The sequence below is a fragment of the Penaeus japonicus genome, unplaced genomic scaffold (assembly GCF_977035675.1).
Source record: "Penaeus japonicus unplaced genomic scaffold, GWHDUDI00000001_assembly GWHDUDI00000030, whole genome shotgun sequence".
NCBI lineage: Eukaryota > Metazoa > Arthropoda > Malacostraca > Decapoda > Penaeidae > Penaeus > Penaeus japonicus.
Window position 1 is genome coordinate 31,357,335 of NW_028234432.1, and position 15,000 is coordinate 31,372,334.

The following is a 15,000-nucleotide window of genomic DNA, read 5'->3' on the forward strand; positions in this document are numbered from 1 at the left end:
GAGATAGAGATAGAGATAGAGATGAGATAAGATAGAGAATAGATAGATTGATAGATAGATAGATTAGATAGAAGAGAGAGAGAGAGAGAGAGAGAGTGAGAGTAGAGAGAGAGAGAGAGAGAGAGAAGAGAGAGAGAGAGAGAGAGAGATACATATATATAATATAAATAAATATATTATATATGTATATTGTAAATATAAATATATATATATATATATATAATATATATATATATAATATAGATATATACATATATATAATAATATATATATATATATATATATATATATATATATATATATATATATATAGTATATATATATATATATATATATATATATATATATATATATATATTATATATATACGTATATCATTATATATATATATCTATATATAATATATATATATATATATATATATATATATATATATATACATACATATATATACCTACGTATATATAGTTTGTGTGGGGTGTGTGTTTTGTGTGTGAGAGTGTGCTGTGTGTGTGTTGTCTGTCATATATATATGTGTGTGTTGTGTTGTGTGTGTGTGTGTGTGTGTGTGAGTGTAGTGTGGTGTGTGTTATGTATGTTATATATATGTATGTTCATTATATATATAATATATATGTATATATATATATATATATATATATATATATATATATATATATATATATATTCCACATATATATATTTACATCAAAACACAGCTATATAACACAAGATTATATATATGTATATATGTATATATATATATTTTTTTTATATATTATATATATATATAATATATATATTTATATATATATATATATATATATATATTTCTTTGCTTTATATTCATTTTATTGTTTACAGACTGAAAGTAGATGGAGACTCGTAAAAAAGTACTTGTATGCATAATATCACCTCGAATATACTGAATGTTGCCAATACTTTCCTTTATGGAAAATAGTTTCTGATGCGTTTTGTCTCGTCATACTAAATATGGTATGGCGATGATGTTGGATTCTAGTTCGAGCGAAGATTGGCTTTTGCTTTGTTCACGAGTTCCGTTTGTGTCTGACGGTTCTACAGTATCTAAAGGCAACATTTTCAGAGTTATTGCGTTTTGACTTCACGGTAGGACCTTGCCGTAATTGTAGTTTCTAAAGATACTTGCTACTTATAATCATTATTTGAGTGTTTTGAAATCAATTATTATGATGGAAGGAATATTGCTACTGTGTCACCAAAGAAAATAAGATAAAATATGGAGAAACGATAATCCTACCGATATAATGATAACACCAACAGTAATGATGGTAATAATAAGATAAATATCTTTACCAATGTCCATGTTTATATATCCATGTCAATCTATCAATCTATATATTCTAAAGTTTTAAATATATGAATGTTGAATGAAAGGAAACCTCAGTAATGAAATAAACACGAGCTCACCGGACCTCCCACACTGGCCTTGCTTCAGGTGGACTTCCACACGGAGCTCCTGTGGGTGGCGCAGGTCCGCGGGTGGAGCAGGATTCGCCTCGTGCCCCGGGAACCCTGCGACCACTTCTGCCCCGAGCTGCTGGACACGCTTACCGAGGGTCACATGGGTAAGCCGATCAGCCCGTTGCTCGTGGTTAGGGAAGCGGTTCCTTGCCTTGGACTGCGTGGCTGTTTGGTGTTACGTGTTTATTGTTTCAGGTTTTAGTTCTTACTGAATGCTAGTTGATATCCGTGCAATACCGATAGTTTTTTTTTTTATACTCCTGACTTATTCAGCAAATAAGAAAACTGATTCTCACTGTCCTTATTTGCGTAGAGTTGTAGCACAACTAACACTAAATGTAACTGTGAAAAGGAAGAAGATTTCCTAATATTAGAAAGAAAAAGGCATACGAATCGCATGATCCTTTTATCATTCCATAGCTTTACGTAGCTTTATATGCTTTCTGGCCTCTGGCTGAATCCTTCAGAGATGAACTCATCCGCCTTTTCCTTGCAGTGGTAGTAACGAACCTCCTATGGAAATTCGAATACATCCCCGGAGAGCACACGGATAACATGGCCGTCGCAGTAGGGGGATTTTGGACCTAGAGTGCCAGAGTGCCAGAGTGCCACCGCCCCGGCCGCTGCTGGAGCACTCTGGGCCGAGGACCATCCAGGTGCCACTCCTAGCCGTAGGAAGTTGAATCAAAATAGGACTGATGTCTTCCATGCCCATGTTTCGTCGTTGTAATTCTTGTTCCTCTTTGGTTATTCTGTTCCTATGTTCAAAGTGATAGAGAGATAAAAGACAGAATGTGTAGAGCGTAATAGGTTGTATCTTACCTGAGATGCGAGTATGTGCTGTATTTACGTTTACGAAAGTCATGAAGTGAGATTAACCTTATGCAAATCATAGAGTAAAAATTAGACCAAAGAATTAACACGCTTCAAGTCAGACATTAAATAAAGTCATACACTAAATTCCCATTAGACTCAGCAAACCCTTCAGGTCTAGTCAGATGTCTCGGCATGACTGTTTTCCTAAGTCATTCCTCTCGAATATCAAAGGCCATGACGTGGCACTCCATAATGCATTTTCTTCATTTCATGCATTAACTCTGTGCCGTAGCATTTCCAAAGGCGGAAAGGTGAATTCATGTTTCTATCGCCTTTGTGTCATTGTTTTTTTTTCATCAGTTTCATTATTAATTCTCACTCGAATAATCTGATCAAGCTGGATAGTTAGAGATCGTCGTCTATGTGATTAAACAAAAGACAGAAAATAATCATGTGATGTTTGTAAGAGAACTGAGGTCACTAAAAGGAGGGGAAACCCTTTTATTTGAATATATTAGAATATATTAGAATTGCGATGTTACTTATTATATTTGTAAGTGAGATTTTACTGTTTTACTTTATATTGTTTACGTTACGTAGAAATATGCGTATCATTGTATTTGTTAAATATGATCTCAATTTTAGGTGACAGATGTTTCCAAGTATGTTTTATCAAATACAATTTATTACCCTAGAAAATATTGTCCATTTCTCAAGGCAATCAATGCTATGGTAGCATCAGTACCTTCAACATGAAATACATATGCGATGAGATCGAGTGTGTCATTGCCCTTTTACAGGAAAAAAAGATAATACAATGCGAGGAATGTATTCGATTAATCTGGGTGATTGTGCGAGTATTCCTCAATGCAGAGTGCATTATATAATTCCTTGGCTTTTCACCTCATAGATCTTTCGAGTATCTTGTGGATCATTATGGGTGGACAAGTTAGGGAGGTTATTTATAGGGATGGTTTGATTATACTTATTGTCGCTGTGGTCTTCAAGAAGTCGCGGTAAACATCAGTAATTCAAATAATTGTAACTCAGAAGAGGGAAATTACATGACGATATAAGTTTAAAATTTATTACAATACAGGCTGCAGGTCAGACTAGATTATACAATGTATTTGGCATGTTGCAGTGGAGGCAAGGAGCGGAGGAAGGTCCATTGGACGGAGAGGCAAAAATGTGACATCCGTTTCAAAATACAACCTCAAAAGTCTTTGAATTGACTTTTGTATGAGTGTGTCTTTCAAAAAAAAAAAGAAAGAAAAAAAAAAAAATCTTCATGTCATCTAAAATACCAAGGAACAAAATAAATTCTATTCCAAGAGGTATTTATTTTCTATGTCTTCAGTGGCAAGGAGAAATTTGACTCGTTTAGAAGTCTTCTTTAAATTCCCTCAATAGGCAGGGAATAATACGACTTCAGTTTAAAAGGAGAAACGAATCGCCTTTGGTTATATTGGAAATACATGTACGGTAAAATACATTAGTCTTGAGTTCACACCTGGATGTGGGAGCAGAGGGGCTATCGCGAGCGCCCTCCGCGGAGATCAAACCCGGTCGCGCTTATCTTTCGTTCAGAGCCGTGTCCATTGTTAGTATTCCTCTTCTATGGGAACTTGATGTATCAGTAAACTCAACACATCCTTAACTAGCGTAAAGAAGGATGCTGATGCAAATGTTCAGAAAAATCTCCTGTGAGTGCAAGTAGGTTTCAAAGCAGTCAAAGACGAGAGATATCTACGTTTCGGTAACATGCAGGAGCACTTTGACCTGCGCATGACTTTGATCTGTAGATTGCCTTCTATCCTAGCCGTGGCTGTACTACGCGATCTTGACCTTTTTTGAATCGTTTGTTTTAATCTGGTAATGAAAACATCAAGGAGAGACTGGATCAAGTCTATATGCAAAATTCGTGACCTCTAAGGCTTACCGACAAGCCAGGTCATTCCGAGGAAGGGACACGTCTCATCATGTCTAACTAAGTCTGAAGGTAAATCATCTCTGTCTGATGGTAATTTTTGGTGCCAACCAAAATCTAAGGATCTCACATTTACAGGCGAGGGGTATATGCCAAAGCTAATTGTAAAACAAAAGAGGATACGATTTATACACAGGTAGTTTATGAAAGGTCCTGGTAAGCCGTTGCAAGGCCAAAGGTAATATAGCATGGGTTTCAAACACTCGAAGCATGGTACACCTGCACTCGTTTGCCTCAGGGGAGCTAGACAACTCGAGCGTGATATTCAAGCGCGACTAAAACAAAAAACAGTTACGGAATGTTACAGGCTCAAAAAGACATCATGAAATCATCAATATCCAATCTGGAATTTTCGCTTCTAAACACCGTGAGTTTGAAAATCTCTTTTATTTATTTTTTTATATTTTTTTCCCGACACCGTAAACCGCGGTGACTAAGATAATAATTCTGTTGGAAGCACTTTATTGTATGATTATTGGTTTATGTATCTTATTCCTTTTACTCTTCATCACAACGGAATGTGGGCTTAAGAAGGCAGTGTACAATGATGGCAGCGGCGACGGACGATAGATAGAGGTGTTCGGTGCAGTCTGAGGAATTTAACTCAAAAAGACATTCCATCACAGCTTTCGGTTTCCTCCTCGGCGAAGGAGAATGGAAATGAATATAATTCCCTTAGCGACTCATCGCGCTTTGCTTTCTATCGCTGGCAACTTAGGATACGAAGTTAGAGAAGTGGAAGAATTGGCGAAACAGCTGGCGATGTGCGGCCTCCGGTATCCAGCTTGCGTTTCACGACTCGAGAGACACATGACTTAATCCACAAGCTCTGAAGTTAGGACTTCATTTTTGTGTTAAAGCACGATGGCATTCTCATTAAAGAACCTGTTTTAGGAATATATATATATATATATATATATATATATATATATATATATATATATATTTGTGTGTGTATGTAAAAATGTGTGTGTGTGTGTGTGTGTGTGTGTGTGTGTGTGTGTGTGTGTACGTCTGTATGTACACAAATATATATGGGTGTATTTACCTCTATGTATATTTGATTGATTTGATTTTCTTTAATCTGACATATATTTTTCTTTTATCTATTCCCAAATCGTAAATTTATCCCTATTGGACGCTGGCGTTTCCTTAATTCCATCGCATACTTATTCTCGAAAAAATATGTGTATAATAGAGTCAGAGGCCGAATAACTTATATATAGGAAGAGTTGTCAAGCTATTTATGCGTGTATTCCTTAACTATGCTCCTTCCTTCTCTGTGATTTTGTTTTCATCGATAAAAAACTCTTTTTAAAAGAAATCCCGCACAACTTTCAAATCTTCGAACTTCTCAAATGCTATTTATATCTCTGTTCGGACTGCCTTCGATGGCTCAGGCTTCGGCTTCGATCCTACCGCGTTCTGTCCTCGCTTCGCATAACTGTCGTCGGTCGTCGTGTCGTCATCATGGGAATAATGTTTTTATAGAACAAGGTTCTTCTGTTCATCCTCGTATTGCTACTGCTCATGCTCGGGTTCTTCCTCGTCCTCGTAGTCGTCGTCGTCAGCTAAAGCCTCCTGATACTGTTGGTACTCCGATACCAAATCGTTCATATTGGATTCCGCTTCCGTGAATTCCATCTCGTCCATGCCTTCTCCGGTGTACCTGGAACCAACAGATGCCTCGTAAGATTGAAATTTGACACTTTGTACAAGGCGAAATTGATTGTGATTATATATTACATGCACAGGGTTGTTCGTGCGAGAGGATGTTTGTTCCGCTTTAAAGAATCAAGTGTTGGTTTGCCAGTTGATTTGGCGGGAATGTTAGTGGTTGAAACCAACGAACTAAACTAAACGTAGTATTTATATTTCTTTCCCTTATTTGTACACCTTATTTGTTAAGAAAATTGAGATATTGTCTTAAGAATGGGGACATGTATTGTCATATAACTCTTGGAATGAACAGAACGTTGTCGATAATCGAATAATAAAAATTCCGACATTTGAATATCAAACTTGGGGATGCAAGTCTGAACCAGCAAAACATTCATCCTCTCGAATCCCATTCTATCATTTCATCATTATACTTACCTCTCATGATGAGTAACGCATGACTAAATGACTCACCAGTGTAAGAAGGCCTTGCGACGGAACATAGCGGAAAACTGGTCAGAAATGCGCCTAAACAGCTCCTGAATAGCGGTGGTGTTTCCAATGAACGTTCCCGCCATCTTGAGGCCTGGTGGAAACAAAAGAAGGTGAGATTCGTCACGGACAAACAAATGCAAATTTGTTGTATTTGTCGCTGGGGGATGCGTGATCGCATAGAAGACGGTAACACGAAACACGAAAAAGGTGATTCATCATTTTACGGAAGGTCGCTGACAACATCAATATTGATTTCGAAGTTTTATTCAGATAATTGTAGGTGTTGTGTGGCGTGCAAGTGGCTTCTATTCCAAGAAGAAAACGAAGAAAAAATATATACAGGAAAGAGATACCAAAAGAAAAAGATAATGTAGTGAATCGCGATTTTAATTTAAAAGAATTAAGAACAAAAATATAAAAACAAACACTGACCTTAGAAAAGAATCAGCTAAAAGAACATGAAATAAAACAGACACCAGAAACAAGACCGTTAACAGAAAAAAAAACAAAAAAAAACAAGAACATGGAAGTAAACCGAGATCGAGAAGCGCTTACTAATTAACGCATTTGAAATAATGATGTATTTACAAAGATGACGAATAAGAAAGGATAATTCCGAAACATCAACTGCACAAATGCAACAACAACACGAAACCAACCCCTTGGAGGAATGTCACACACAGCCGTCTTCACGTTGTTGGGAATCCACTCGACGAAGAACGCGGTGTTCTTGTTCTGCACGTTCAGCATCTGTTCATCGACCTCTCGCATCGACATCCGGCCACGGAACACCGCTGCCACCGTCAGGTACCTGGCGAAAGGGGGCGAGTTGTGAAAAGAGGAAAAGAAGGAGGAGAGAAGAGAAGGGACATGAAGAAAGAGGAGGAGAAGAGGAGACAGAGAAGAGGAGGTGGAGAAGAGGGAGAAGAGAAGGAAAGAGTAGAAGAAAAGAGGATGAGGTTGTAAGAGGAAAAGGAAGATGAGGAGCATGTGGAAGAGGTGGGGGAGGGGGAAGGAGGAGAGGTGGAGGTAGAGTAGGAGCAGGAAGAAAGGGAGGAGAAGAAACAGAAGGAAAGATAAATGAAAGAGGAGGAATAAGAGAGGTGAGGAGGAGGGGGGAGGACAAGAAAAGTGGAGAGGGATGTGGAGAGAGGAGGAGGAAAAAGTGACTAAAGAAAAGAGGGAGGAGGAGGAGAAGAAGAACAAAACGAATAATAATGATAATAATAATAATAAGAAGACGTCGAAGAAGAAAGAGAGGAGAGAGAGGAAGAGGAGAGGATGTGCTGAAGGAGAAAAGGGATAAGGAAGGACAGTAGAAGGAGGTTATGGGAAATGAGGGAGCTGGAAGGAGGAATTAAAGGAGGGACCTCGGCCGCTAGAACGGACGAAGTAATACACTTCTTAAAGAGTATAGAATACAGAATTACGGGACTGATAGCATAGCCAAGCAAACATACAGTTTAGGGACTCGGATATGTATATTATATATATATATATATAAATATGTATATATATATATATATATATATATATATATATATATACACCTCCCTCTCTCCGTCCTCCTTCCCTCCCTCCCTCCCTCACTCCCTCCCTCCCTCCCTCATTCCTTCCTCCCCTTCCTCTCCCCCCTCCCTCCTTCCTTCCCTCACTCCCTCCCTCCCTCCCGCCCTCACTCACTCATTCACTCCCTCCCTTTCTCCCTCCCTCCCTCCCTCACTCACTCATTCACTTCCTACTTCCCTCCCTCCATCCTTCCTTCCCTCACTCATTCATTCCCTCCCTCCCTCCTTCCTTCCCTCACTCATTCACTCCCTCCCTCCCTCCCTCCCTCCCCCCTACCCTTCCCCCCCCTCCCCCCTCCCCCCAGCCTCACCTGCCGTGCCGGGGGTCGCAGGCGCACATCATATTCTTGGCGTCGAACATCTGCAGCGTGAGTTCGGGGACGGAGATCGCGCGGTAGTTCTGCGAGCCCCGCGAGGTGAGCGGCGCGAAACCCGGCATGAAGAAGTGCAGGCGCGGGAACGGCACCATGTTCACCGCCAGCTTCCTCAGGTCGGCGTTGAGCTGGCCGGGGAACCTGAGGGGAGAGGCGGACGCGGTGTCAGGGCTGGAGAACGAGGTCGAGGGGCTGTGGGGGGGAGGGGGGAGGGAGGGGAGGGTGCAGGAGGTGGATGAGTGGGTGGGAGGGGGGGTAGAGGCTGAGGGAGGGAGCGAGATGGGGGCATGGAGGTGGTGAGAGAACTAAGGGCGTGGGTGGGTGGGTGGGGTAGAGGGAGCGAGGAGGGGGGTGGAGGTGGGGGCATGGAGGTGGTGAGAGAACTAGGGTGGGTGGGTGGGAGGGGGGGAGGGAGCGAGGAGGGGGGTGGAGGTGGGGGCATGGAGGTGGTGAGAGAACTAGGGGGGTGGGTGGGTGGGTGGGTGGGAGGGGGGAGGGAGCGAGGTGGGGGCATGGAGGTGGTAAGAGAACTAGGGGGGGTGGGAGGGATGGGGGGAGGGGGCGGAGGTGGGGGGTGGAGGTGGGGGCATGGAGGTGGTGAGAGAACTAGAGGTTGATGGAGGGTGTATGAGACTAATAGAGGGGGGGGGGGAGAAGGAGGGGATGGAGGTCTGGAGGGTACATGGAGGCTGATGGAGGGAAAGAGGAGGGTATGGAGGGGGTGCATGAGTAGGGGGGGGGAGGAGGGGACGCTTTTGATTGTATGGGAAGACAGAGGCAGGTGGGCGGTGCAGAGGAAGAGATCGTGGAAATAAAGGAAATGAAAGAAAGAAAAATGACAAGAGATGAGACATAATTTACATTTAATTTCCAATCGCAAAAAATAGGAAAAAAAAGAACCTTAAGAAAAATGAAATAAAAAGAAAATCTGAAAATCAAGTGTAACACAATGCTCGTAAATGAGGAGCAAAGAAAAATCAAAAATGGATAAATAGTAGAAAGATGAAGAGACAGATAAAGAGAGGGAAAGAAATAGAGTAAAAGAGAAGTAGAGTACGGTCGGATTAAAGAGACAGATTAAACATACGACCAGTAGTTCAAGAATAAAGAATAACCATTCCAAGTGAAGCCGTATAGTAGCTTTAGGAATGCAAAGGCAGGCAGGGGTACGTACTCTAGTCTACAACACTTAGACACAGAGTATGTCCTCCTTAGGGGAATTTACTCTACCGTTACTCTTTTCTTCAAAACATCATCTAATAACACTGAGTATGTCCTCCTTAGGGGAATTTACTCTACCGTTACTCTTTTCTTCAAAACATCATCTAATAACACTGAGTATGTCCTCCTTAGGGGAATTTACTCTACTGTTACTCTTTTCTAGTAGAATCGAGCACACTGACAAACAGGACACAAACCCACAACCAGAATCATTAAATCGAACAACCTCTTTGATACTCAGCACACAAACCCACACAAACTGCACACAACCCCACAACCATGATTTATACATATAAACGATCTTTTTAGTACTCAACGACAAATCCACAACCAAGGTATTTACGAATGACCTTTCTGGTACTCACGGTGCAGTCAAATGAACAAAAATCAAAGTCTAATATCTTGACACTCTCAACAACATTTCATGATTCAGTAGGATACAACTGCGACCCAATATTCCAGGGACGAGGCACGAAGTCACGCAAGGGGAAGGGGAGGGGAAGGGGGAGGTGAGGTGGGGAGAGGGGGAAGGGAGAGGTGAGGTGGGGAGAGGGGGAAGGGTGGGGGGTGAGATAGGGAGAGGGGGAAAGGAAGGAAGGGGAGGGGGGAATGGGGAGATGAGGCGAGGGGAGATGGATAGAGGGGGCGGGAGGGGAAGGTGCAGGGAGAAAGGGAAGGGGGAGAGCAACAGGGAGAGGGGAAACATGAAATGTTGGAAGGGGAAAGGGGAGGGAGGAAAGAAGCAAGAGAAAATGAGAAAAGGTTGAGGGGAAAGGAAAGAGGGAGAAAGAAGAAAGGAGGAAGGGGAAAACGTCAAAAGGGGGCAATGAAAAGAGAAAAAGTGGCTAAGGAAAAGGGGGAGAGAGAAAAGGAAAAGAAGAAGAGGGGGCTAAGGGAAAAGGAAGAGGAGGGAAAATATGGAAAAGTTGAAAATGACAAGGACGGAAGGAGAGGGAAAAAGTGAATTGAAGGAATGAAAAGGAGCTAAACAGAGAGGAAGAAGCAGAAAAGGGAAAGAGCGAAAGAAGAAGTGGCAATGAATGAAACAGGAAGAAAGGAAAAGAGGGGAGAAGATGGATAAACCATAAGAACAAAGAGAGAAAGGGAGAGAGACGAAAAGGAGACGAAGAAACGGGGAAAGGAAGCTTTTCTTTACTTATTAATTGTTCAATCGTTACCATTCACATTATTTTTAGCTCCGCCCTAATCTGCCTTGGCCGCCCCTTCACCTTTGGCTATTTCTTTTCACTTAATTTTCTTCGCCCTCTAATCATCCACCTCTCCTCCTTCTCTGTCTCCTCCTACCGTTTATTTCCCCGCTTCGGTTCCCTCGCCATATATATGCGTATGTGTTGGTTTGTCTGTATGTCTATAAGTGCGCTCGCGTGTGTGTTTGTGCGTATATACGTATGTGTATGTTTGTGTGTATGTATATTCTCTAAAAGCGATCCCAGAAGCAATGAAAGAAACTCGGTCCAGCGAAATGGTTCTGAGAATAACCATAACATAACTTGGGGTCATCTAAAGCGGTTCACGAAAGCTTGACTGCGCCAACCGTTAACTTTTCTCTGATTAGTTCTTTTGTATCTTATGCCTATGATATCCTACGGTATATCCTCCTATGGTATCGCGGGCGAAGAAATCAAGGAAGAAACGACGGCAGAATTCCTTCTTCGGGAATGAAACCTAAGAAATAATAGCAAAATCCGCGATATATAAAACAATGTAAACATGTGAATTTGAATACAACGCAACAATAAAGATGAAAAAAAAGAGTTTTGATAATATTGATACTAATACTGATATTAATACTAATATTAATCACGATAATAATGGTAAAAAAAAAACAATGATGATAACAATGATAACATGAATAACAACAACAACAACAACAAACCGTAGACTAACCTGAGACAGGTGGTGACGCCGGACATCGTGAGCGAGACCAGGTGGTTGAGATCTCCGTAGGTGGGCGTGGCCAGCTTGAGCGTCCGGAAGCAGATCTCGTAGAGGGCCTCGTTATCGATGCAATAAGTCTCGTCCGTGTTCTCGACCAGCTGGTGGACCGAGAGGGTCGCGTTGTAGGGCTCCACCACAGTGTCGGAGACCTGGTCGTGGGAGAGACCGAGATAGAGAGGGGGGGTGGGAGGTACATGTGGAAGGAGAGACCGAGATAGAGAGGGGGGGTGGGAGATACATGTGGAAGGAGAGAGGGAGATAGAGGGGAGGGGGGTGGGAGGTACATGTGGAGGGAGAGACCGAGATAGAGGGAGGGGGAGATACATGTGGAAGGAGAGACCGAGATAGAGGGGGGGGGGGGAGATACATGTGGAAGGAGAGACCGAGATATATATGGGGGGGGAGATACATGTGGAGGGAGAAACCGAGATAGAGGGGGGGGGGAGATACATGTGGAAGGAGAGAGGGAGATAGAGGGGGGGGGAAGATACATGTGGAAGGATAGAGGGAGAAGACACGTTTGGAAGAAGGGAGGGAGATAAAGGGGGAGGAGATACATGTGCAATGAGAGAAGGAGCTAGAGGGTGAGAGAAGACAAGTTTGGATAGAGTGATGGAGATAAAAGGGGGAGGACACATTTAGAGATAGAAGGAGGAGGGGAAAAGAAACACGTGAAGAGAGAGACGGAGATGGAGGGGGGAGGAGAGAGTTTGATGGAGGGGGAGTAGACACATGCGTAAGAAGAGAGGGGCATAGATGGGGGAGAAGACACATGTAAGATGGAATGGAGGAGGAAGAGGAGGGAATGAAGATATGGGATGGAGGAATAGTGGAGGGAGGGAGAGAGAGAAGAAAAAAAAAAGAAGAAGAAGAAGAAGAAGAAGAAGAAGAAGAAGAAGAAGAAGAAGAAACACGTGAAAGAAGTGGTGGAGGAGGAGAGAGCGGAAATAAAGGATAGAGACATAGTAGAGGGAAGGAAAGAGAGAGATCCAGGAAGAGAATTAAACAAATTGAAGCAAGGAGGGCGGGGAGGGTTCGAAAATAAAGGGTGGAGGCATAATGGAGAGAAGAAAACAGGGAGATATAACGAGGGAGCTAAACAAGTGGAAAAATGGTTGAGGAAGGAACGATAACAAAGGCTCAAGGAACAGTGGAGGGGGAGGGAGGGGAGGGGAGCTATCAGGGGGTTGAAATGGGCTGGCGGAAGAATTATTTGACGTAACAAGCAGAAGCGGCAGCAGGACGTAAAAAGAATGAAGGAGGAGGTTGGTTGGAGGCAAGGGAGTGGGGGGGGGGGGAAGGAGGGGGATTGCGTACGAAGAAAGAGCAGGAGATCTAAACAGTTAGAAGAAATTAGATAGGAGTCAATGGAAGGGATTGGGAGTAAGAGTAAGAGCGTGTGGAAGGGAATTGTGGGGAAAAGCAGCCATTGCGGTTAGACGGAGGAGAGGAGGAGGAGGAGGAGGAGGAGGAGAAGGAGGAGGGAGGAGAAGGAAGGAGAAGGAGGAGGGAGGAGAAGGAGGAGGAGGAGGAGGAGGAGGTGGAGAAGGGAGGAGAAGGAGGAGGAGGAGGGAGGAGAAGGGAGGAAAGGAGGAGGGAGGAGAAGGAGGAGGAGGGGGAGTAGGAGGGGGAGGAGGAGGAGGAGGAGGAGGAGGAGGAGGAAGAGGAGGAGGAGGAGGATGGGTGTCAGGAAAGGTTACGTGCTAATCAATATCCCAGTAATTAAAATAATGGATCAGTAATTACCTCATCGGTTGCAGTGGAGGCCACACCTTCATTTCCTTTTCTTACAAAATTACTTCCCCGAAACACCAAGGACATCTCTTAGGTAATCTGTGTTTATGAATCAATCAGCGCCCTCAGGCTATTTTCATTCTGGCTTCATAGATGATGTAAAGAATACCCTCTATCATATATATATGTATATATTATATATATATATATATATATATATATTATATATATATATATATATATATAATATATATATTTAATATATATATGCCACACACACACACACACACACACACACACACACACACACACACACACACACACACACACACACACACACATATATATATATATATATATATATATATATATATATATATAATAAAATCGAGTAAAAAATGGAGATTTCGTGGTAAAAGAAAATTATGGTTTTGTTTCCGCGTTGACGTGAAAATTGCCAGATTCGAGGTAAAGTGAAAAAAACAACAACAGTAGAATATAACATCCAACTTGTAGTCTGCGATTTGCTGGAACATAGCATATACTATTCCTGATTTTGCATCATGTAGGCAAGTACGTAAATACATACGTACAAGTATTTTCTATAAGAATATTACATAATCATATTTATTTGAAAGATTTAAGTAACAATCTTGAAATCACATCACTAGTACTCAACTTGACTTTGCTTCGTCAAAATGATGTTTTGACGAAGTATAATCAATCAACGTTTAAACAAAATAATCAATCAACGCTGAAAGACAGTCGTGCCACAGAAAAACATAGCAATGAAAGCCAGACCGTGTTTGGTTAAAATCATCCGTAAATTCAATCATAATGCCTAGTCAGACAGACAAACCAATAAACAGAAAAAAGAAAGAAAGAAGAAATAAGGACTAGAATTTCCTCTCGACAGAAAAAAGGAAGAAGAAATAAGGGCTAGAATTTCCTCTCGACAGAAAAAAGGAAAAAGAAATAAAGAAATAATCAGACAGACAAAGCAATAAACAGAAAAAAGAAAGAAGAAATAAGGACTACAATTTCCTCTCGACAGAAAAAAGGAAAAAGAAATAAGGGCTAGAATTTCGTCTCGACTTACCTTAGGGCTTGGGACAACAGAGAAGGTGTTCATGATGCGGTCAGGAAATTCTTCTCTGATCTTTGAGATGAGGAGCGTGCCCATGCCGGACCCCGTACCGCCGCCCAGCGAGTGTGCCAGCTGGAACCCCTGCAAGGCAGTGGACACAAATGAAACAAAGGGAGAGAAAGAAAACAAGAAAAGGCAAAAAAAAAAAAAAAAAAAAAAAGAGCCTGATAATAAAAAGATTCTCATATATGTAAAAAAATGCGCTACTTGCAGTGTGGAAAGTAAATGTTCTGTATTATAGACAACATGATTTAGAGCTACAATAAAGTATGAGATCTGATCAAAAAACAAGAATTGAATAACGCCATGATGTAGGGAAAAAAAATCGTAAATAACTCCTTGTATTTCCTTTTGTGGCACTGGAATTTACTCCTCTATATCTTACTGATGTGGATATTAATCTATGTGTATGAACTAATTAAGCTTTAAAAATAACCTTCTGGATCAGAGCGAATTCTTGCTTTTATTTGCAGTATAGTATTGATTTCTTCCTTAATATGCTATGACTGACCTAGATACTCTAATGTACGTTCC

The 15,000-nt window shown here is 41.5% G+C and overlaps 2 protein-coding genes across 2 annotated transcripts in view; one reads left to right on the plus strand and one right to left on the minus strand.

Moving 5' to 3' along the window:
- Positions 1-3,093, plus strand: part of LOC122268107 (uncharacterized) — a 19,420-nt gene extending 16,327 nt beyond the window's left edge. The window contains exons 8-9 of the mRNA XM_043038373.2: positions 1,478-1,607; positions 2,000-3,093. Coding sequence (XP_042894307.1) covers positions 1,478-1,607; positions 2,000-2,091 — 222 coding nt within the window. The 3' untranslated portion in view covers positions 2,092-3,093. The remainder of the gene's footprint in view (positions 1-1,477; positions 1,608-1,999) is intronic.
- Positions 3,094-5,556: 2,463 nt separating this feature from the next.
- The window catches only part of LOC122268106 (tubulin beta-4A chain), a 56,555-nt gene continuing 47,111 nt past the window's right edge, over positions 5,557-15,000 (minus strand). Inside the window, exons 5-10 of the mRNA XM_086555274.1 lie at positions 14,419-14,547; positions 11,535-11,734; positions 8,343-8,546; positions 7,123-7,274; positions 6,443-6,554; positions 5,557-5,978 (exon numbers count right to left, since the gene is read on the minus strand). Of these exons, the coding sequence (XP_086411400.1) occupies positions 5,831-5,978; positions 6,443-6,554; positions 7,123-7,274; positions 8,343-8,546; positions 11,535-11,734; positions 14,419-14,547 (945 nt within the window). The 3' untranslated portion in view covers positions 5,557-5,830. The remainder of the gene's footprint in view (positions 5,979-6,442; positions 6,555-7,122; positions 7,275-8,342; positions 8,547-11,534; positions 11,735-14,418; positions 14,548-15,000) is intronic.